This window comes from Peromyscus leucopus, chromosome 4, assembly GCF_004664715.2.
Source record: "Peromyscus leucopus breed LL Stock chromosome 4, UCI_PerLeu_2.1, whole genome shotgun sequence".
Taxonomy (NCBI): Eukaryota; Metazoa; Chordata; class Mammalia; order Rodentia; family Cricetidae; genus Peromyscus; species Peromyscus leucopus.
Genome location: NC_051066.1, coordinates 102,590,138 through 102,613,679, shown reverse-complemented (window position 1 = coordinate 102,613,679; position 23,542 = coordinate 102,590,138). Strand labels below are relative to the sequence as shown.

At 43.8% G+C, this 23,542-nt stretch overlaps 1 protein-coding gene across 1 annotated transcript in view; it reads right to left on the bottom strand.

Annotated features, from left to right (window-relative positions):
* Slc27a2 (solute carrier family 27 member 2) overlaps window positions 1-7,995 on the bottom strand; it is a 40,391-nt gene extending 32,396 nt beyond the window's left edge. Inside the window, exon 1 of the mRNA XM_028892723.2 lies at window positions 7,399-7,995. Within this exon, the coding sequence (XP_028748556.1) occupies window positions 7,399-7,876 (478 nt within the window). The 5' untranslated portion in view covers window positions 7,877-7,995. The remainder of the gene's footprint in view (window positions 1-7,398) is intronic.
* Window positions 7,996-23,542: the final 15,547 nt, after the last annotated feature.

Below are 23,542 nucleotides of genomic sequence, written 5' to 3'. Positions count from 1 at the left end.
GCGGTGAGCCTAATCCTTGCAGCTCCATCAGCAGTGTGGAGTAGCAGCAATCACTGGCTGTCAGTTGTTCAAGATGCCGCGTATTAGAACTCTCTTCCAACAGAGACACCCTCTCCTTGCCTTCCTACACAAAGCAAATCACCCTAGGTTAAAAAAGTGTTTCCTTCCCGTTACAAATTCTAACAGGAGTAAATAAAACAGAAAACTATACTCCATCTCAGATTTGTGCAATTAAATAATTTTCTTGAGCTTATTTTCCATCCCTTCAATGAAAGCTAGTGTCTTCTAATCAGTCCCCAAATCAAGGATACTGCCCATGGTGAAGTCAATCAGATCCTACCAGGCCTTGCATAATTACTAGCATTTGATAGACATAAGCATGCATCTCACCTGTCTACCAAGCATCTACTTTCTTATTTATCAGAGTCTTCTGGGAGGGTCTTTCAAACACTGGCCGCTCACATTTCATTATCCAGAAAAATCCCAGCCCTTCTCCTCCGATTTGGTAACATTAACGACTGACTTAGAGATTGCCGCTTGAATCCCTCTCCTTCCTCTTGCCCCCCCAGGAACACCAACTGCCATCCCGTGCATGCTAGAAACACACCAGTTTGTTCTGGAATGAAGCTATACAACCCCTCCCCCCAGACTTTAGTTATGAGAGAAGAAATATGTCTGCGAACATCTTCAAGTTAGTTCTCCACTCAGACCCTGAGCTGCTGGGCTAGGAATCTCATTCCCTGAAGGTATTACTCACTGAGTGTCTGAGTTTAGGTCATTGGACAGGGTCCTCCATAATCCTATGCACAGATGCCAGTGTGGTCCCAGGCCACTCCGTGCTCATCACTCACTCCCTTTTTGCACTGAAACTCAGGGAGAGCACCTGGATTCCTGATGGAGGGGCTGGAGAGACTGTCAGCAGAACATTTTGGGGGGAGGCCTCTGAGGCTGAGCCTGGGGGTGATTGAGTTGAAATAGCTTTTCTCACATTAGGATGTATTTGATTGTGCTACAACACTTTTCATGCTTTCACGCTCAACTCAATGACTCGTAAGCCTCAGGAAAGAAAACCTGTTATAACCTCCCAGAATGGTGCCACTCTTCAAGTCAACAAAGGCCTGTCGAATGCCTGCTGTATGCTCCGTTTCTAGGGCCTTTTTAAAAGATGCGCAAGCAAATTTCATCCTTGAGACTAAGTGCAATGAAGCAATTTAAGATACTGCATGGGCTCTGAGCTCAAGTGCAGATTAGAAAATGACCTGTTCCTACAAAAGTGAGGTCACTGACACTGGCCGTGACCAGATTCTCCAAATCTATTTGCTCTACATTAAAAATTTGTCAATAACCAGTTTAAAATGATCATTATTCAAGTCTATTTCACCGTTGTTCTTTCACAGTACAACTACTGAGTGAAGCAGCTTGTGCTATGGACTGAATCAAAACTGCCTCGGGTCCTCCCCTTTCCCAGAATGCCCTTCCCACTGCACCTGTCCAGCTGCATTGTCTGTCCTCCTCAGACGCACTCTGTAGTTCTCTCAAAAGACTTACAAATCTCCCAAGTGCCACAGGCTTTGTGGGCATGGCTTAGTTCCTTCCCTGGATTCTAAGATTACTGACCTAGTTATCTTCTTACCCCCCCCCCCCTGCCCAGCCATGGCAGCAAAAGTTCACATGGCATGCCTTACCCTTAGCCCCAACACTAGTTTTATTTAGTTATTTCCCTTGTGTTTTGAAGCAGGGTCTCACTTTGTTATCCTCAAACTGACCTCAAACTCATGGCAATTCTTCCGCCTCAACCTCCATAGTGTTGGGATTACAGATGTGAGCCACCTTGTCCTGTCCAATACTACTTTCATTTCATACAAAATTCTTTTGTTTGAGAAGCTTCAGTGATGAAATATCTTTGAAAACTACTGGAAGTCACAGTTTGAAAGGAAGTTTAATTTTTTTAAACTTAAAAACAAACAAACACACTACCACCACCAAACAGGTGGAAGGTAACCCAGATCAGCCAACGGTCTCTCTGGACCTCAGCTTTATGACAGAGTTCCTTGAACTATTCCTACAACTTTGTACAAACAGTTCTTAACCAGCAGAACTGTTAAGGTGAGCACAGGTAGTGTAGACCTATCTGGTGAGCTGAGGATGTGCCAGCAGACAACTGTGTTATCCCCCCTACAGATAACTAGTGATGCTAATTTACCTGGGGGTCAGGGAGAGAGGGAGGCAGGGGGAGGGAGAAGGGGAGGGGAGGATGGAGAGAGGGAGGAGAGGGAGAGGGAAATTTCCTGTTCTATCTGGATTTTGTGTTTGAGTTGTGTGAAAACAATTGGCCCACAAAATTGTCTTCTGTCAACCACAACAGTGACAGAGGTTTATACAGTTGAAGATAATTTCCCATGTAGTTAATAAAGTTATACTCTGCCATGGGGAAGACTCCTGGCATGTACAACAGAGAGAAAAACCACATTTTCTGAGAGAAAATTCAGTCAAGGATTCATGAGCCTCAATTTTCTTTATACAGAGAGAATTTCTAAAGAGTAATTGGGATTTTTTTTTTTTTAAAGAATTGAGCCTGGATAGCTTTAAGAGTCTCCAAAAGTCAAGCCTGCTGGATTACTTCTCAAAACAAATGTTCCTTATCCACATGTCTTTGCATCAGCTCCTCCAGGACTGGAGTTGCAGATAGTTGTAAACTGCCATGTGGACACTGGGAATTGAACCTAGGTCTTCTAGAAGAGTAGCCAGTGCTCTTAATCACTGACCCATCTCTCCAGCCCATGTACTTGTTCTTTGAAATGAAGAATTCAAGAATTATCATCAGCTTAAAAGCTGAAATTTAAAATACAGAATTAAATTCACCTCTCCTAAACTAAAAATAGTTAAATCATTTGCAGAAAGAACGTTGCTGGAGGTATCACACGACACTTAACTTCAAATTATACCACAGAGCCATAGTGACAAAGGCAGCATGACCCTGGCACAAAGACAGACATGTGGACCAACAGAACAGAACAGAACACTCAACAATAAACCCACACAGTTATGGCCACCTAATTTTTTTTTTTAACAAAGATATAAAAAAAATACACTGGAAAAAATAGTCTGTTCAACAGATGGTACTGAAAAAGCTGGATTTCCATCTGTAGAAGAATGAAATGAGATCCACATCTCTAATCTTGCACAAAAATCAATTCAAAGTGGATCAAATGGCCTTAAGGTAAAGGCTGAAATACTGAAGCTGTTGCAGAGAACTGCTGTGTGAGGAACGAACTTCAAGACAAAGGCAAGAACTTTCTGAACAGGACTCTAATGGCGGAAATCACCAGCAGAGTGAACAGACGGCCGGCAGAACAGAAGAAAATCCTTGCCAGCGATACCTCGGACTGAAGGCTAACATCCAGAATGGACAGACAACTGCAAAAGTGACACTCCAAACCCTGCCAACCAACAAGGCGGGTTTCAAAAGAAGACACAAGTGGTCAACGAATATTCTAAAAAGTGTGTAACAACCTTACCCACCAGGGAAATGCAGATGAAAACTGTGAGATTCTGTCTCATCCCCAGTCAGGCTGACCTTCATCCAGAAGTCAACAGCAAAGAGAGATGAAAGAAATACTTCTAGCTGCCTCTTTCCTTACATCACCTCAAAAATGACCCTGTGCATTCAAGAAACCTCCCAATAATTAACATCGATCACCATGTTAATAAGTTTCTTTTGCAAAAGCTGGGAAAACAGGGTCGAAACTCTCACAGTTATGGAGTAGAGAAATTTTCTCTTTCAAGACGACCAGAAATTGTTGAGAGGGTCTTGGAAAGACCACGTTCTTTCTGGACAGATGTGGAGGAAGAGGGGCCCTTATTCACTGCTCCTGGGAATGTATGCCAGTAAAGGCATTCTGGAAACCAGGGTGGAGTTTATGGAACTACTACATGACCCAGATAGAACCCTCCTGGGCATCTACACACAGAATACCTAAACTTCCATGCTCATTATTCACAATAGCAAGGAAGGGAGTCAGCTGAGGTGCCCATCATTAGATGAGTAGATAATGAAAACTTATTCATGCACAATAGAATTTTATTCAGCGGTAAAGAAAACTGGAACCATGAAATCTGCAGGAGAATGCATAGAACCAGAAAGTATTAAGTTAGATAACTCAGACTCAGAGAGAGAAAAATGACATGTTCTCTTTCACATTTGGATCCTAGATTGTGTGTGTGTGTGTGTGTGTGTGTGTGTGTGTGTGTGTGTGTGTGTAACAGAAAGATCATGAGAGGAGGAAAAAGAGAGGAAGGTGGGGGAATAGGACACGGAAGCAGAAAGAAGGCTGTGGATGGGGGTGAAGGGGAGAAGGAGGTGTCAGAGAGGGATCAGAGAAGAGGGGAAGAGAATCAAGAATAATTTCTTCTTTTCTGAGACAGAGTCTCATGACATAGTCCTAGCTGTCCTGGAACTTGCTATGTAGACCAGGTTAGCTTTGGACTCACAGGGGCCTTTTGAGTGCTGGGATTAAAGGTGTGCACCGCCATGCCCAGCATTCAAAAGCAAATTTTGAACAAAAAGGTCAGAATTAAACCTATTATTATATGTGATAATTAAACATTAAAACAAAACTAATTCACCTTTCTGTACCAAGCTCATATTGTTGATAGAATGAACCAGTGCCCTATAAGTGAAACGGAACATCTGGGTGTGCCTCCAGCTCTTTGTTGCTGGCTGTCTTCATAAGCTCGGTAATGCGACGTCCTCCCATGGGCCAGGGTTTGCTTGGCTATAAAACAAGTGGAACTCTGAGTCTCAGAAACTCTTCTTAGATCATTTGGGACTGATGATCTTACTGAATCAGAAGTTTGAGGGTGAGATCCTGGAATCTGTCTTTTAAAATGATGATTCTTATGCTTACTAAAGTTTCTTTTATAAACTTTTTGTGGGCATAAACATATCAGAAGGATTACAGTATCTCTAAGGTCCTGCCTTCCCCAAACAACTCTAAGAGTCAGTCCAATCAACTTATTTCCACTCTACTCAGTACATGATTTTGGACTTTGGTACTCTCTCTGTAGAAACTGTTCCAGGCCAGAGTGTATGATGTACAAAGGTATCCCTGTTATTTGGAGAAAGACAATGTTTTTGAAATATGTGTCCTGTCTCAAAGGTTAGTTACACATTTCCACATGGCACAGCTACCAATCATGCAACTTTAGACTCTATTTTTCACTTTCTCAGGAATTATTTTAGGTCAGAGTATAACTCTGTGACACACAGAAAGAAATCTCAGGGATACAGAAGAAGGACATTTGGGTTTTAAATTGTGTCTCATCTTAAGGCTGACGTAGGACTTCCAGTATACTCTCCATGTAAACATGGTGTCCTGTGGCAGGCCACTACGGTCTGCCCCAGGCAGGAAGTGCTGGTTCAGCATCTCTAATTTGAAAACGGAAGTGCTCCAAAACTGTTTTCTTGAGCGTGGCCACAAACCCACAACACTGCGGCGTGTAGCTTTGCTTCCTGCACAGCATTATTAAGTGTACTGTATAAAGTTACCATCGTGCTAAAGCAAAATGGTATATACAAGACACAAGTACACTCTTCAGATCTGGACTCCATCCTTAAGGTGGCCCATGAGATGTATGTCAATATTCAAAAATCTGAAAAAAAAATGTGAAATCTGGAACACTTCTGGTTCAGGTCAGGTGTTTCAGGTCAGGGATAGCCAACCTCTAAGTGGCTATGTTTCTGACTCTATTACAAAACCAAACGCAATTAGTCATTTAAACTTCAGTCTCTTCAAATTCTAAGCTTGACGAAGTCCCCTGAATGGAGTGGTTGAGTCTGAGCAGGAGATGTTGAAGGTGCTCCCAGTGGAGCACAGGCCATTAATACCTTGGCTCTAAGAAAGCTGGCACACAACAGCTTTGCCAGAGCCTCCCAGTTATGGACCAGTGAAGTCTTTAGAGATTGTTGGGATGTATCTTAAAATGACCAGGCCCCTCCCATAATTTGGTGCCTTTAACATCATCTCTCTGCTTTTGAATTTTTTTGTATGAAACCTCAACTTTTTATATTACATACTTTACGTCACATGTGACAGGCTTAAAAACTTCCTGGTTTCTTAGAAGTAAATGGACATTTCGACTTTTGGGGGGCACTAGGCAAACTGCTTAGTTGGCCTCAGTTTCCCGAGCTAAGAAGTGAAGGGCAGAGTGGACAGATTCTTGACTCTGTGGAGCTCTAACGCATGCATCTGTGTAGAGGATGGCACTAGATAAGAAAGAACGTGGCTTTGAAGGTGGACTTAGGCTGGGAATTTTGCCTCACCTTGCTCAGTCTTACAATGGAGGCACGGGTTTTAATTTCCCAGAGTATTAGCGCCATCCACTGCAGTGTTTGGCACAGAGAGGCTTCCCAAAGAGTCGGGACTTCTGCATCCCTTCATCTTCTGTTTTGCCACTAATGTCTTTTTAGCCTAGCCCAGGTTAGGCCTCTCCTTACTGAGAGAAGCACCAGCTGGCACCAGCACAGAGACACAAGGACGGAGTTCAGAGACTAACTGTTGTAACTCAGCAGCTCTGCGGGTCGATAGCAGGTTCTGTTTCTTTCTGGCCTGGGTATCACTTCTGCATGAAGTTTTCATTTAGGTCAAAGGCAGCCACCCAAATGAAGGAGTCACCGTTGTTACAGATGCAGCGGGGCTTCACCAGAGCACAGCCACAGATCCCCAGTCTTCTCGCTGAGCGTCAGGTGGAGTCAGCCTCACTGTAGTGAGGAGCCAAGCGTGCTAACAGCACTTAAGATCTTGAAGTAGCCTTGAAGACAGCTAGCTTCAAGACAGGGAGGAAAGGAAAGGATGGAGCTGGGAAATGGATTTCCCGTGATCGAAAGTCTACCAAGTACCGATTAGGGGAATGAATGAGATCCCTCTGGTTAACCCCGAGTCTTCCTGACACTGTGGGCATGAAGCTTTGACTCTCTGGGTGGAACTGGTCTCATCTGTATGTCCCACAATAACCTCCATGTGTTGTGAGGATTAAAAGCAAGAGTGTGCATATACAGTGGTTCCCTGGGAAAATTTTGGGGTGGGGGAACTGCCTCGTGAGGAACGCGGACGCACATTTCTTCTTGTCGTCTCTATAAACAACACAGCATAGCGCTCAACATTGTGTTAGGTATTTTAAGGAAACTGGACCCCACACTGGAGGACGGAAGTGCTCCAGCACAGTGCCTCGATAGATAGGCCACTTCACCTCTGGCGAGTCTAAACATTATCAATGAGCGTCGCACATCTCGAACTGACCCCTTTTTCCCGCCTCCCTTGCCTCCCACCACACAGCAGCCCCCGCATCCAAGGCGCCGCGTTCCCCCAGGGCTACGGCCGGCGGCGGTTTGCAGCTCACCTGGGGAGGCCAGCAGCACCTTCGCCCCGCAGCACTGGAAGCAGTGCAGCAGAGACTTGGCACGGATGTTGTAGTTGAGGCAGGCCATGGGACAGCCCAGCTTGAGCAGTCCCAGCCAGATCCACACGTAGGCCGGCTCATTGCTCATGAAGAGGGCCACGCAGTCCCCCTGTCGCAGGCCCAGTTGGTCGTGCAGCGCCCGTGCCACTTGGTTGCTGCGCCGGTCCACCTGGGCGTAGGTGAGGGTCTCGTCGCGGAACAGCAGGAAGGGCTTGTGCGGGGTCTGGCGAACTCGCTCCAGGAAGACCCGCAGGATGGTGCGCACGGGCCGCCGCTGCCGGTAGCTGCGCACCTGCCGGGCCAGGTTGGCCACCCGCAGGAAGTACCGCAAGTCCTGGACGAGGTAGGGGCAGCAGCAGGTGAGCATCAGAGGCAGCAGCAGCAGCCCCGCCAGGACGGTGTAGAGCACCGGCAGCATGGCGGCGGCGGCTGCGGGGTCCCCGGTCCCCAGCGGGGCCGAGGGAGCGCTCGAGGCGTGCAGCGCGGCGGCGGGCGGGCGGCGATGAGCGGAGCAAGAGCCGGCAACCGGGCTGGGCGGCCGGACGCGCTGCGACTGCAGGTAGCCGCTGGGCTGCAGGTGCCCGAGGCGTGCGCGGCGCTGCGGGCTGGACGGAGATGGGTCCCGCCCCCTCGTGGGGGGCGCCTCGTGCGCTCACGGGTCCGCCCCTGCCAGCCTGGGTGGCCCAGGACTCCGCAGCACTTGGATTCAGCGCCCAGAGTCAGGTGAGATCCAGTTCTCCGCGCAAAGGATGCTAGGCGCAAATAGCCCACGTTGAAAAGATCGGGGGTGGCGACTCAGGTGTGGAGCTGTTGCTAGTTATTCTTATCACCGAGCGCCTTTGTTTAATCAAGGACCTTATAAACGCACCGCGACCTTATTAGTAACAGCGGGCACCAGGTGCCACCGCCAGCCCAGAGTCCCACCTCCCCTCCTTAGTCCCAAGGGCTTTCCGCCATCTCTCTTTGTTTCTCACATTGGCTTCTCTGCCCTGGCAGTCTCCTGTGGCGAAGATTTCAAGGTTGAACAAAAGCACCAGAGATAGTCAACATCCAGCTGTTTCCAGACCCTGCCACCGCTGCTGCCTCTGCCAGCCCCTTTAGACGTTGCGAGCCTAGCTGGAGGCTGGAAGCCAAGCAGTGGAAAGTGATCCGCTTTCCAGCATTCACAGTATTGTGGATCCAGTTCAACATAGAGTTACCAAGAAAGCACACAGAGCAAACTAAGTAAATAACGGCAGTTCTCACAAGTCATTGCTTTAAGAAGTGTGATCTTTGTATGAATGCCTCTTGGTACTAGGACTGTACAAAGCCTAGCATGTTTGCTGCCAAGTAGGACCAGGACCTAAGTAAAGAGGTGCTTCCTTGTCATGCTTTCTTGCCCTGTGCTCATGGGTCTTGCTGTTGTTGCAAGACAACCGCGGTTTTGGACCTTCAAAGTTAATCTCAGATAATGCTTGCAGGCTCACTCACTGATGAGAAGGGGAAGTTTAGAGAGATGGGGGTTCTTGGTCATGCCAGGATCACTGCGCAAACTCACAGCAGCCCCGGTTTCCTGCACAAACTCTGGAGGGCTCAGCAGCCCCTACCCCGAGCTGAGGAGCCACTGACAACTGATGGCTGGTAGAGGAGGGAGAGCCGGTTCTCCTTGGCTGTGTGGTCCCTAGTAGGTCGACCTGCCCCTACCTAATCCAGGATTTGCTGTACACACACACACACACACACACACACACACACACACACACACACACACACGTAGTACAAGTTGGACTGGGGAATATTGAAAAAAGAAGAGGGCATCAAGGTGAGGGGGTGGGTGGGGATTGGATCTGGGAGGGGTGAAAAACTACATGGTATGTGAGTATGAAGTTATCATGCATTAACAAAAACATTATGTTATAAAGATACGTAGTAATGCACGAGATTTGAAACAGGAACGTGTTTGGTTCCAGGTCATCAACAGCTCCCTCAGCATTGTGATCCACAGGGTCATTTTGTCCTCTTATCCTCTAGGTTTCCATCTTCTTTTTATTTTCACTATTGAAAAAAAAATGTCTTCCATAGCCTTCTGACCCCGTTTACATTCTTGGGACCAGCTCAACCAACCCTTTCCGGGGTCCTGACTGTCTCCCCACTGCTGGTCCAGCTATCATGCAGTGAATGGTAACACTGGTTCCCTGAGGAGCTGAGGGCCTTCATCATCCTGAAGAGAAAGCCTGTGGCGGAACCATTCTGCTGTGCACTTTTTTTTTTTCCTGTGAAGCTCAGGGTCAGCTCTTCTTTTCCATCCCCTCTTTAAAAAAAGTTACTTTGTGTGTGTGTGTGTGGGGGGGCATGTGTGTGGTGATCACAGACTACTTTTGTAGAGTTGGTTTTTCTCTTCCACCTTTCTGTAGGTTCGGGGATCCAAATCAGGTCACCAAGTTTTCACAGCAAGCATCCTTACCTGCTGAGCCATCCTGCCAGCCCTTCCATCCCTGTTGCAGTGAAGCCTTCTGACCATACTTCTCTTCCTTGAGCTCTCTACCCAGAAAGCTGGAGTATCACAGGTGCCCTCCCCTCCTCCCTCCCTCCCCCTTCCCCCTCCCCCTCCCTTCATGTCACCTTTGCACCAGACAGTCTTTCAGTGGCCAGTGAAAGCAAACAAGGCCCAAGTAGCTTAATTAGAAACAGGAATTAGGCAGGAACTGGGAAACCCAGCAATTATTTAGGTTTCAAGTGGCTTAAGCTTCTGAATCTGAATTTATTTCCCCTTTGTCTAGTTCTCTTGTTTACCGCCTCTCTTCATATCCAGGCTGTCCCTCATGACTGCAGGATGGGTGCCTGAACCCATGGGGTATGTGTTTTCTGGATCAATGTCAGAGAAGTACAATAATCTTTTTTTCCCTTAGAAGTCTGCATTTAAAAATTTAGTGATTAGCTTATATGCTTATCCCAGATCTAGTCCTCTGCAGGGACCGGAGAAGAAAATTGCTGGTTGGTTTAGCCCAACCAAGACTCACCCACAGAGCTGGGTGTATCTCAAGTCTATCTAGAGCAGTGGTTCTCAACCTTCCTGATGCTGTGATCCTTTAATACAGCTCCTCATGTTGTAGTGACCCCCAACCATAAAATGATATTTGTTGCTACTTCATAACTGTAATTTTGCTTCTGTTATGAATCGTAATGTACATATCTGATCTGTGACTCTCAAAGGGTCATGACCCACAGGTTGAGAAACTGCTGGTCTAGACATTTGTGGGAAACATCAGGGTACTATGAAAAAAGGAGACAGAGCTGGAGGTATGGCTCAGGGGTGAAAGCATGTGCAAACCTGAGTTTGATTCCCAGCACTCAAGGCAGGAAGCTCGCAGCTGCCTGTGACTCTGTTGCCATGGGGACCTGACGCCTCTGGTTTCTCAGGGCACCTGTACTCACAGGCAAGGACACAGACCCAGGCACATGCGCACACACAGACATACACACACGATTAAACTAGATCTGTGTGTGGGAGACAAAGGAAAACCTTTTTTTTCAAAGGAGAATCGAGGAGGAAGTTAACAATACACACTACAGAAAAGACAACATCTTCAACAAATATTGCTAATAAAACTGGATAGCTGGATGTAGAATAATGAAACTAGGTCCTTGTCCCTCATTTTACATAAAACTCAACTCCAAATGGACCTCAAGATAAGACATGATACTCTGAGTCGGACTGAGGAGAGAGTATGGAATATGCTTCAACTTGCAGACCCACAGAAGGACTTTTTGAACAGGACCCCAGTAGTATGGGCTTTAAGGCCAACAATTGACAAATGGGATCACATGAAACTCAACTCTTCTGTATAGAAAAGGACACCACCATTCATGGGAAGACTGAGCCAAAAGAACGGGGAAAACGTCAGTATCAGCTTATACATCCAACACAGGGTTAGTATCTCTATGTATGAGGAGCTAAAAAACATCAAGAAAACAAACAACCCAATTTAAAAATGGGTAAAGAACTAAACAGTTCTCAAAAGATGAAATACAAGCAGCTGAGAAACATTTCAAAGAATGTTCAGCATCCTTAGTTGTCAGAGAAATAAATGCAAATTAAAACTACTTTGAAATTTCTTCTTACCCCCATCAGAATGGCTAACGTCAAAGCAAAAATAACGGGAAATGCTGGGCTGCAGGCGGGGAAAGCGGAACACTTACTCATTCTGGTGGGAGCGCAAGTAGGTGCAGCCACTATGGGAACCAGTGTGGCTGTTTCCTTAAAAAGCTAGAAAGGAATCGACCATATGATCCAGCTATGCCACTCTTGGGCATATACCCAAAGGGCTGTATATCCTACTACAGAAACACTTGCTCATCAATGTTCTTTGGAACCTGTGGCTAGAGAGGTCATAGTGTCAAGAAGAAAACCTCCTGCCATGACTTTGCTAAACAGACATAGTGTTATACTGGCTTCTAATGACTTGTTGTTATACTGATAAATGAATATGTCTCTCAACTTGCATCAGAGAAACTTCTGTCTTCAGTAGACGATGATTGACATAGAGACCCACAACTGCCCAAAGTGGAGGGAACAAGAATCTTTGGAGTTCTCAGCCCTGAGGGGGGGGACAGTCAATATCACACTTCCTCTTCCCAAGGCTCAGGAATCTTTGTAGAAGAGGGGGTGGTGGTGGATAGATTGTTAAAGGCAGAGGTGGAGGACTGTAAATAAACAGTGTTTTCTGTACACAACAGGACAGTTGTACAGCTGAATTCACAGTAGTTGAGACATCAGGCACAAAAATTGTGCAAGCTCAAGTCACACAAAATCCCAGCATGGTGAGGGGAAGGTGGGCATGAAGCTCCACCCCGACTAGCTAAGGAGCTATTTGTAACCAATACCTGCTGGGAGAGTGAGCCTCAGTTTTCTCTAAGAGTGTGATCCTCTGTGGGTTGACCACACTCCAGTGAAAGGCCACACATCCGAGAGTGTATGAACAGCATAGATTAGACTTAATGGGTTTAAAAATTACAGAGAACACAAAGGTGAGAGGGTAAGGAAGGGGAATGGACCTGGGAAGAGTGTGGGATGGGGAGGGGTGAATATGATAAAAACACACTGTACAGAATTCTCAAAGAACTAATCCAAATAAGAAAAAGGCTCTCCCTCGGGACAGGAAAGGAAGGAATGCCACCAAAGATTTTACAGAGTTAGTTCTATTCTTATACCAAAACCAGACAAAGATGCAGGAAAAAAAATTATAGATCAATCTCCCTGATAAACACAGATGCAAAAATTCTCAACAAAATACTTGCCAATTAAATTCAAGAACACACCAAAAAGATTATATACTATGATCAAATTGACTTTATTCCAGAGATGGAGGGACAGTTCAGTATACGTAAGTCAACAAATATTATCTATTATGTAAATGGTCTCAAGAACAGAAATGATATGATCATCTCTATAGATGAAGAAAAAGTTTTTGATAAAATCCAATCTCCTTTCATGTTAAAAATTCTGAATAAACCTGGACTAAAAAGACACATATCCCAACATAATAACGGCTTTATATGACAAACTGATAGTCAACATTAAATTAAATGAAAACATCAAAGTATTGCCACTAAAATCAGGAACAAGATAAGGGTGTCCACTTTCTCCCCTCTTATTCAATATAATATTTGAAGTCTTAGCTAAAGCAATAAGCAAAGAGAAGAGAAACAAATAGGAAAGGAATCAAAATCTATACATAAGAGACCTCAAAAAGTTCTAGAAAACTCTTGGAACTAATAAACATTTTCAGCAAAGAGGTAGAATACACAATTAACTTACAAGGATCAATAGGCATTTATATACATTAGTGATAAACATACTGAGAAAGAAGTCAGAAAAATAACTCACAATGGCCTTTAAAGAAAATGACCCAAAACAAAACCCCAAGAAAGCAAAATAACAAAAAACCAAGGCAAAACAAACAAACAAAACCCAAACCAAACACCCTCAAATAACCCCAACGAAGGCCATGAAAAGTTCTTACGAGAACTTCAAGACACTGAAGTAAGAAATTGCGTCAGACGGTGGATGTGCTTGTGGACTGAAAGAATTAATATTGTGGCCATCCTGCCAAAAGCAGTCTTCAACTTCAATGTAATTCCTGTCAAAATTCCAGTGACATTCTTCACAAAACTGAACAAAGAATCTTTTCTAAACAAACCGTCTTAAAATCAATACGTTGGATACATTTTAGGTAATCAAGGTTATCAGGCTCCAGGAGGCTTTTTCAAACAACCTTCATGCTCTTTGTCCTTCCTCCCCCCTCCTTTGGTGACCTCTGTCCCCATTCCCTAGTTAGGCTCCCTCCCTGTTTTTCCGCTAATCCCTTCCTACCATCTGTATTCTGCTGTTCCCTTCTCCCCCCTCCCCTGCTGTCCCTTTATAGTTTCCTGGTTTCTGTGGTAAACTATATAGTCACAGCTGAGGATCTGGAGCTAGGGGCTGTGGACAAGCGAGAACATGCAATGTTTGTCTTTATGGGTGGGTTACCTCATACAATATAATTAATATTTTCTAAGTATGTCCATTTGCCTGCAAATTTCATTTTTCTTTAGAGCTGGATAATATTCCATTGTGTATATGAACATTTTCATTGTTTCTATTCATCTGTTGAAGGACAGTTAGGTTATTGCCATTTCTTAGCTATTGTGAATAGAGCAGCAATAAACCTGACTAAGTAAGTACCTGTGGAGTAGGATGCTGAGTTTTGGGCATATGCTAAGGACTTAGTCAGCTGGATCATATGGTAGATTTATTTTTAGTTTTTTTGAGGATTCTTCATATTGATTTTCACAATTCATACAAGCTTATGCATATACATGCATGTATACGATACATACACACAAATATGTTTGTGTGTGTATGTATGTATATATGTATGTATTTCTTAAAGGAAGTCGTGCTACTTGGGCTGACAATCCTCCCCCACAAGAACCATAGAACAACAAAAATCTCAGTACCAGGCATGAGAAATCTCCCTCAAATAGTTGGTCAGAGTCACGCAAAGGATTCCCCCAAGATGTAGACAATTGCTGTTGTCCTTGGTTGCTTCTCAGAGGTTGAAGGTGAGCCTCTAATGCTGAAGACACCTTAGGACGTGGGACTCAGATTATTGGAGCTGGACTTAACCTGAAAGACTTCTTTCTGTAGTCTGGCTTCCCCGGTATCAGCAAATACTATAAAGCTTCCAAGGATTGAAGCAATTAATTGTCCTTCTCAGCATTGGTGACACCTATAAACCACAATGGGCAGCATGACAAGATATCCATAAAGGTGTAATAAGTGGCACTCACATGTTGGTGGTTGCTGAGCTCTGCTTGGTCTTGGAAGCTTAACCGGGGTGACGAGGGACCAAAGAAAAGACAGACACAAGTACAGGAAAGCTGGGGTCAGGTGGACTGTGATCACTCGGATGGAATGATATCAACTACAAAACAACAGAACCTCAGTGCATGTACTATGCACAGCACAGGGGGAGGGGTTAGCTAGCCTCAGTAGGAGGCCTCTCCAGGTGAGCAGTCTCAGGCTGTAAATATCTGGGAGGAGGAAGTTGTAATCAATGCTTTCTGGACGCTCTGTCAACATTTGCACGTGGACCAGGAGAAGGCTTTGCCAGTTCCCATGAGCCTGAGGCATTGGTTCTTGCCAATAATAAACGTTTACTTAGGATTTCATCCACTCCTTATGAATTCACTCAAGACTTCCTCAGCTCTTCACACGTGGCCACCAACAGCTGTCTAATTGTACTTATGGTCCACTCAACAAGGAGGGAAGTCATTCCTATTACTAGACACCCAGCTAACTTCCCAGGGCTGCTGAGGCCATGGATCTTAGAGGATAATCTATTACCTCCACTTTATTAGACCAGAATAATTCTTCAGTACATTCTAAATTTTATCCTTATACCCACAGATAAGTGTTGCTCTCACCCCTCATCAAAGAAGCCTCTCTTTACAGCAAATGGAGACATCACAGAAAACCACAACTGGACATAGGTAGAGATCAGTGGTTTGTGGGGTGGGGGCAATGGATAGGTCTGCATGATGGGCCCCAGCATCTGTGGCTCAGGGGACATAGCAGAAGAGGTCTGAAAGATTGAAAGAGCCAGAATATCAGGAAGCCTGCTGTAAGAATATCTTTCCCATCATGGCTGCATAAACAAGACCTAAACCATGACAACATCAACAGACATGCTAACACAGAAGGGAGAAAACCTCCCGGGGTCTCATCCCTACGCAAAGAACTACAGTCAGCTTCTGACTGCTGAGAGAAGAACTATCCTTTTCCAGGGATGAGCCCCCCAACTGGTTACCTAATACAAAGTGACTCGAAAACGTACGCACACAAAACCCAAAAATGAGCCCGGCAGGTTATATTTACATATTTATACATATGCATACATGTATATGTGATGATAACAATAAAAAGAGGCTATAAATTTGAGAGCGAGGGAAGAACATGGAAGGACTTGGAGGGAGAGGACTTGGGAGAGGCTGAAGGGGGAAAAGGAAGCAGGAAAGTGATGTAATTATATTTTAATTAAAAATGTACAAAACATTAATATGGAAACAAAATTTCCAAATCAATCCTGAGCAAACAAAATACTGCTAAAGATACCAGCATACTTGATTTCAATTTAAGCCACAGAGTCACACATAGTCATGAAAACTGCATGGGCCTTGCACAAAAACAGGCATGTAGATCAGTGGAGCGGGAGAAAGGACTCAGATTCAAGAATCACACTGAAGAAAAGACAGGGTCTTTAACAAATGGTGCTGGTCAAACAGGTCAGTGACGTGTAGAAGAATGAGACTAGATCCTTACCTCTCACCCTGCACAAAAAAAAAAATCAACTCCAGATGAATCAAATGTCTTAAACCTGAAACCTCAAATTTGGAAACTGCTGTAGGAGACACCAAGGAAAAGGATTCAAGATCTAGGCACAGGTGAGAACTCTGAATAAGGTTTTGCACTCAACAAACAATTTCCCATGAAATGAGAAGGCGTGTGTTCAGCAAAGGAAACATAATCAAGGGCAGAAGCAGCCTTCAGGATGAGAGAATATTGACCAGTTATCCATCTACGAGGAGATTATTAATCAGAATATACACAAGAAGCCTAAACAACAAGAAAATAAGCCACCTTGCTGTGGGATGGTCTGTATGTCAAATTGCTCTGATTGGTCAATAAATAAAACACTGATTGGTCAGTGGCCAGGCAGGAAGTAGGTGGGAAAAGGAGAGAGGAGAATTCTGGGAAGCAGAAGGCTGAGGTAGAGAGACACTGCCAGTCGCCGCTATGACCAGCAGCATGTGAAGATGCCGGTAAGCCACCAGCCAAGTGGCAAGGTATAGATTTATGGAAATGGATTAATTTAAGATATAAGAACACTTAGCAAGAAGCCTGCCATGGCCATACAGTTTGAAAGCAATATAAGTCTCTGTGTTTACTTGGTCGGGTCTGAGCGGCTGTGGGACTGGCGGGTGACAAAGATTTGTCCTGACTGTGGGCAAGGCAGGAAAACTCTAGCTACACCACCTGGTTTAAGAAACAGGTTAAAGAACTAAAATTAAAATTCCTGGAGAAGAAATAACATCTTACAAATATTTGAAAAAAGTGTTCAGCATCCTTAACATCAGGGAAATGCAAGTTAAAAATACTTCGAGGTTCTGTCTCATCAAGATCACCAAGGAAACAACCAGAGTGCTGGTGTGGATGTAGGGAAATTGAAACCTTTATCCACTCTTAGCAGGAGTATAAATTGGTGCAGCCACTATGAAAATCTATATGGAGATTTTTTTCCCCCAAATGCTAAAAAGAGAACTTGTATGTGACTCAGGTATTCTACTCCCATGCTCATACCCAAAGAACTCCATACCCCACAGAGATATTTATTTATTCATGTTTATTGCTGCATTATTACAAATAACAAGAAAATGGAGCCAGCATAGGTGGCCATGAGCAGATGATGAATGGTTAGTGAAAATGTAGTACATATGCACAATGGAATTTTACTCAGCTGTAAAGGTAAGCACAATTATGAAAATAGCAATAAAATGGATGGAACTGGAAAATGGTTTAAGTGAGATGATTTCAGAGAGACAAAGTCCTCATGTTCTCTCTTACATATGTACCCAAGCTCCTATTTTTCACAATGTGCATTATATGCAAATGAGTGTGTGTTGAGACAAGAAACTAGAAAAGGCCCCGAGAGAGAGAGAGAGAGAGAGAGAGAGAGAGAGAGAGAGAGAGAGAGAGAGAGAGAAGGAGAGAGAAGAAAAAACCCCAGAAGGTTGTGGAACGTAAGTGTTGTGATGTACAAGTTGGTGAAGAAATATGGGGCTTGAAAATGTCTAAGTTGGGAGAGGGGCAAGTAAATGGAAGAGGGCAGTGATGGGGGAGGGTCAGTCACCACAACGTGTGAAAAAGCCATAAGGAAACCTGATATTTGATAAGCTAATTAAAAAGTTTGAAAGGTGGTGCCCTTTGGGTATGGATAAAACTGCTCCCAGAAGCCATAGGCTATGAAATGAAAATTCCAGTGCCAGACGTGGGCTACCTCTCTAAGAGCTGTTGGTCAGGGAGATTGTCTGCAGCTGTCAAAACAAGACAGGCAATGGGTGCTACTGTAGTTTGCCCACCAGAACAAGAGACTGTGACCCTCTTGCTGAAGACACCATTATTCTGGGGCCATAAGTTATGGAGACAGCAAACCGCAGCTGGCCAGAATGAGTGCCAAAAGATGCAACACAGGCTGCTGAGGGAGAATTGTCATCTCCAGATTCACTCTGTGGATCTCTTGTGCAGCAATACTGACTAGCCAGGGCAGAGGCACCTGCTGGTGTAATAGTGGCGACTCTGTTACGAGGTAACCAACTGCTTTCTCCTTAGATGGAGACCTGATGTGGTACTTTCAATCCTGGCAAAGCTCATGACTGTGGAGGTCATAGACTGCGAACCTTCTGCTGCTGTTTTAATCAATGAACAAGATGGAGCCCATCAAATTGCCTTCCTCACAACTATGCTTATGCCCACAGATAAGTGCTGCTGTCAGCTTTGTTGGAGAAGCTTCTTTAAAAAATATTAAAATTGTTTTCCACTTATTTATTTTGCCATGTATGTGTGTATGTGGGGGACGAGATGTGGCATGCTGTGAGTGTGAAGGTCAGAGGACAGCTTGTGAGAGTTGGTTCTTGCCTTCCACCAGGTGGGACCCAGGAATGGAACTTAGGTTGTCAGACTTGGCAGCAAATCCCTTTGCCCACTACGTCATCTCACCAGCCCGAGAAGGTTCTTTTTGCAGTAGGTAGTGGTGTAGAGTGATGTTGAAAGCTTAGCCATAAATAGAAAATCTGTATCACCTCCTTCAAGGCTCAGGGAATGTTGTAGAAGGGGCAGAAAGAATATAAGACCCCCAGGAGGTAAGGGATGGGGTATGGTGTGTGGACTCCCAGGCACGACATGAATGTTCCATTCTTAAGCTTCCAGAAGCTGTGATCACCTGCATGAGATGCATATCAGCATTTTGTCGTGGAGTCGAGAGAGTCTCATGGAGACCCACCTTTCCTCAAGGATTTATGTGTAGTTAACGGTTGATGTAAGAGGGAGACAGGTTTTCGTTGGTGCTGGAACAACTGGTAAGTTATCTGAGTTCTGTAAACAAACCTTTACCTATGGTCCTGTAAGTATCACTGAGAAACTCATTGGGCCATTAAAAAGAAGACATGAAAGTAGAAGAGAATTAGTTAGGAAGGGGATTAATGAGAATGGGAGGGACCAAAGGACGGCAAGGCAGTGAATATGCTTGACACATACCATGTACTTGTATGAAAATGTCATATTAAAACCTACTATCATGTATAATTAATATATGCCAATAACATTTAAAAATAGTCATGTTTTGGGTGGGTGTTTGATGGTCTCCTACAGCCAGTTTTTTTTGGGTGACATATTCTTAGTACTTCAGTACTTTCCCCTTATTAAATTAGTTTATGGTTACCTACTGTATTTAAAACAACTAGTATTTTAACCTGATCTATTTATATATATATATATAATATATATTAATATATTCATAAGATTTGTATCTATATTCTATCTATCTATCTATCTATCTATCTATCTATCTATCTATCTATCTATCTATCTATATTTACTTGAACTTTCTTCTATTTAAGTATTTTCAAGCTTGTTTTTGTTCCTGGTTACATAATTAACAGGGTCAATTATAAAAGAAGGTTTATTTTGGTTCACAGTTCTGATCAAAGTGTACGAAGTCATTCAGGGTGATGACCTTTTTGTTGACAGAGTTCCAAGGTGGAACTCGGGGCATCATGACGTCCCAGGAAACAGGAATTACACTTCTGTGTCTTCTTGTCTCTCACTCAACCTCATAAAACCATCAGGACTCAATCTGGGACCCCGCTCTGATGACTTTGTCTTACCCTGAAGGTTCCATCTCTTCATACCACTGCTGAGTTATTTCTACCTCTTTAATACCTCACATGTGGTAGTTGGAATGTAGTTGGCTCCCATAAGCTCTCAGGGAGTGGCTCTACTAGGAGGCCTTGATGGAGGAAGTGTGTCACTGTGGGGGTGGGCTTAGAGTTCTCCTATGCTCAAGCTACTCCGTGTTATAGTTGATTTCCAGTTGCCTTCTGATCAAGATGTAGCCAACACCATGTCTGCCTGCATTCCGCCATGCTCCCTGCCATGATGGTAATGGATTGAACTTTTGAAACTGTAAATGAGGCCCCCTAATGAAATGTTTTCCTTATAAGAGTTGCTGTGGTCATGCAATCTCTTCACAGCAATAGAAGCCATAACTAAGACACTCACATTGAGAACTAAACACTTTAGGGGAGACAAACCATATTAAAACCATAAGCGTGTAATATAGAGCTTGTTCCATATTTCCCATCTTTTTTTGGTTGAAAATTTTATTTTATTTATTTGTTTAGATTTGTGTTTGGAGTTATGAATTTCTCTTCTTATTGTATTATCACTTTAAATGTGTACCATGAATTCTAATATGCGGGACTTCAGCTATTTTTACAACTATTCTTTTAACTCAGTTCAATTTTTTTTAACAAGGTCTTTTATATTAAAATGGAATTTCCAGCAGGATATGGTGGTGCACATCCAGCACTTGAGAGTTATTATCTATGAGTTAATGCTAAACTTAGTCTATAAAGTGAGTCCATGCCTGATCTGGACTGCACAGTGAGACCCTGTCTCAAAAAAAAAAATCTCCAGTTTTCCCATCTCTATTTCTATCAAGTTTTCTTATTTTTTGTGACACATGCATATGAATATATGGTGCACATGACAGTGTGTGCACACAGAGGACAGCTCAAGGCATCATATGTCTTTTTCTATTGCTCTCTACCTCCACCTTGAGATAGGATGTGTTAGTCAGGGTTCTCTGGAGTAGCTGAACTTATAGAATGAATCTCTCTCTCTCTAATATATATATTACAGAAAGGGATTTATTAGAATGACTTACAGGCTGTGGTCCAACTAATCTAACAATGGCGAACTATGAATGGGAAGTCCAAGAATCCAGAAGTTGCTCAGTCCATGAGGCTGAATGTCTCGGCTGGTCTTCAGTAGACGCTGAAATCCTGAAGAAGTAAGCTGGAATGCCAGTGGAGGAATGGACTTGCTGTCAAGGTGAGAGCAATCAGGCAAAGAGCAAAAGCTTCCTTCTTCCATGTTCTTATACAGGTCTCCAGCAGAAGCTGTGGCCCAGATTAAAGGCATGTCTTCCCTCATCAAGATCAGGATCAAAGGCATGTGTCCTTCTGCCCCAAGATCTGGATCAAAGACGTGAGTCTTCCTACCTCAAAGGTTCAGACTAGAAGTGGATTCACCCACTTCAAACCAAGCAAAAAAGTCTCTCACAGTTGTGCCCTCCACTTCTGGATTGTAGTTCAATCCAGATGTAGTCAAGTTGACAAGAATAGCCATCACACAGGGTCACTTACTGAAACAGAAGTTCACTGTTCCAGGTAGACTGACCAGCCAGGGAACTCTTGGCATCCTCCTGTCTCCTCATCTCCCAATGCTAGGGTGACAGGGATGCACAGCTATGTCCATTACGTTTTTACATGAGTTCTGGGGATTCAAACTTGTGTCCTCATAATTGCAGACTAGAATTCTCACCTACTCAGCATCTTTACAGCCCCTTGGGTAGATTTTTAAGCATGTATTTCTTCATCATGCAGATTTTTTTTTTCTTCACGGACATCAGTAATATGAATGCTCAGTCAATCTCTTTGGCCTATTGTTCATTTCAAACACACTCTCTGTGACCCCCTTTTCTATTTCTTTACCCCATATCCACTTGTTTGAAACTGTGGTTTCAATACCTGTAATAGAATTTCCTTCTAATAAACTAGCTTTTCATTAAAATGATCTCCCTCTTGAACTCATTATTGTCAGTTACTATTATTGCTGAAACTAACAATCTCCTCTGTCTAGCTGTTTTCTACCACAGAGTGGTCTGACTCCTAGCCAGGACTTCTTCAAGGCTTAGGGCACATGGGTGTGCACCCCACCCTTGACTTTTGTGGTATTAGCATTGTACTGCTGTGGGATGTCTTTCTGTACGCTGTGAATATGTGTTACTCCCACTGGCTAATAGATAAAGCTGCATTGGCCTATGGCAGGGCAGGATGGAGCCAGGTGGGCAAATCCAAGGGAGAGAGTGGGAGGAGAAAGGCAGAGTGGGAGTGGCGAGCCAGCCGCCCAAGCAGCAACATGTAACGGGATGCAGGTAAAGCCACGGAACACGTGGCGATACATAGATTAATAGTTATGGGTTGAGTTAGGTTGTAAGAGCTAGCTAGTAAGAAGCCTGAACCATAGGCCATACAATTTACATTTAATATTAAGCCTCTGAGTAATTATTTTATAAGTAGCTCGGGACTGCGGGGCCAGGTGGAACCGGAGAAACTTCCAGCTATATTGTACTAGGGAAACAAGTCTAGTCCTGCTCTCAAGAGGCAGCGAAGTAAACCATTTAAGATCAGACTGGACTCCAGTAGTGTTACTGGGATCTCTTCTATCCTCTGGACCAGCGCTTACCTCCTCATCTGTTTTACATTGATGATATGACCTAGACAGTAAAAGGGACTAAATGGATACCAGGACAGACCTAACCAATCAACCACAGCATCCTCCCAGGCTGCCTCCAAGATATGTCAGAATTATGATTACAGTTCTCTGGATTGCACTAGACTTGACTTTTTTAAAATTATATTTTCTTTTTTTTTAAAAAAAATTATAATTAATTTAATTTTACATATGAGCAGACTTGACTTTTGATAGTGGTTCTGCCTGTCGTCTATATTGTACTGACCTGTGAAGCTTTGAAAACAGCAAGCTATTTGTTCTTTATTTCTCTTGACTGGGCTGTGCTCAAAACCATGGCCTTCTACATAGAAGGCAAGAACTCCCTCATGGAGCTATATTGACTGGCTCATCAAGGGAACTTCTCTTTCAACCAATGAAGACCATCACAGTAAACCACAACCAACCAAAAAGCACCTAAGAGCAGAAAGACAGTAAGAGCCAGAGGTTCAGGGAGTTTGCTGCCCTGAGACCGGGTCTCCTAGGAATGCCAGAAACTGCACCCATACAGTCTAACCAACATGGCTGTCCAGGCGTGAGCTGAACAAGGACATCAATGGACATGCTAAAGTTGTTGGGAGAGAAGACCCAATCTTAGGCAAAGAACTACAGACAACTGAGGAATGCTGAAAATGGGAAAAACAGTGTTCCCCAGGGAAGAGCACACCAATTGATTATTTAATCAAATGTTTAGCCTTGAAAATACACATACAAGTAACATTGTACAGATGGATCAGGTTGTATTTATGTATTTAGGAATATATATGCATATACATAAACTCATATTCATGTAACAGCAATTAATGAAAAAAGGGGCTATGGATTTGAAAGAGGGCAAGGAGAAATGCATAGGTGCTGTGGGATGTTCTGCATGTCAAATGTGTTGCTCTGATTGGTTAATAAATAAAACACTGATTGGCCAGTAGCCAGGCA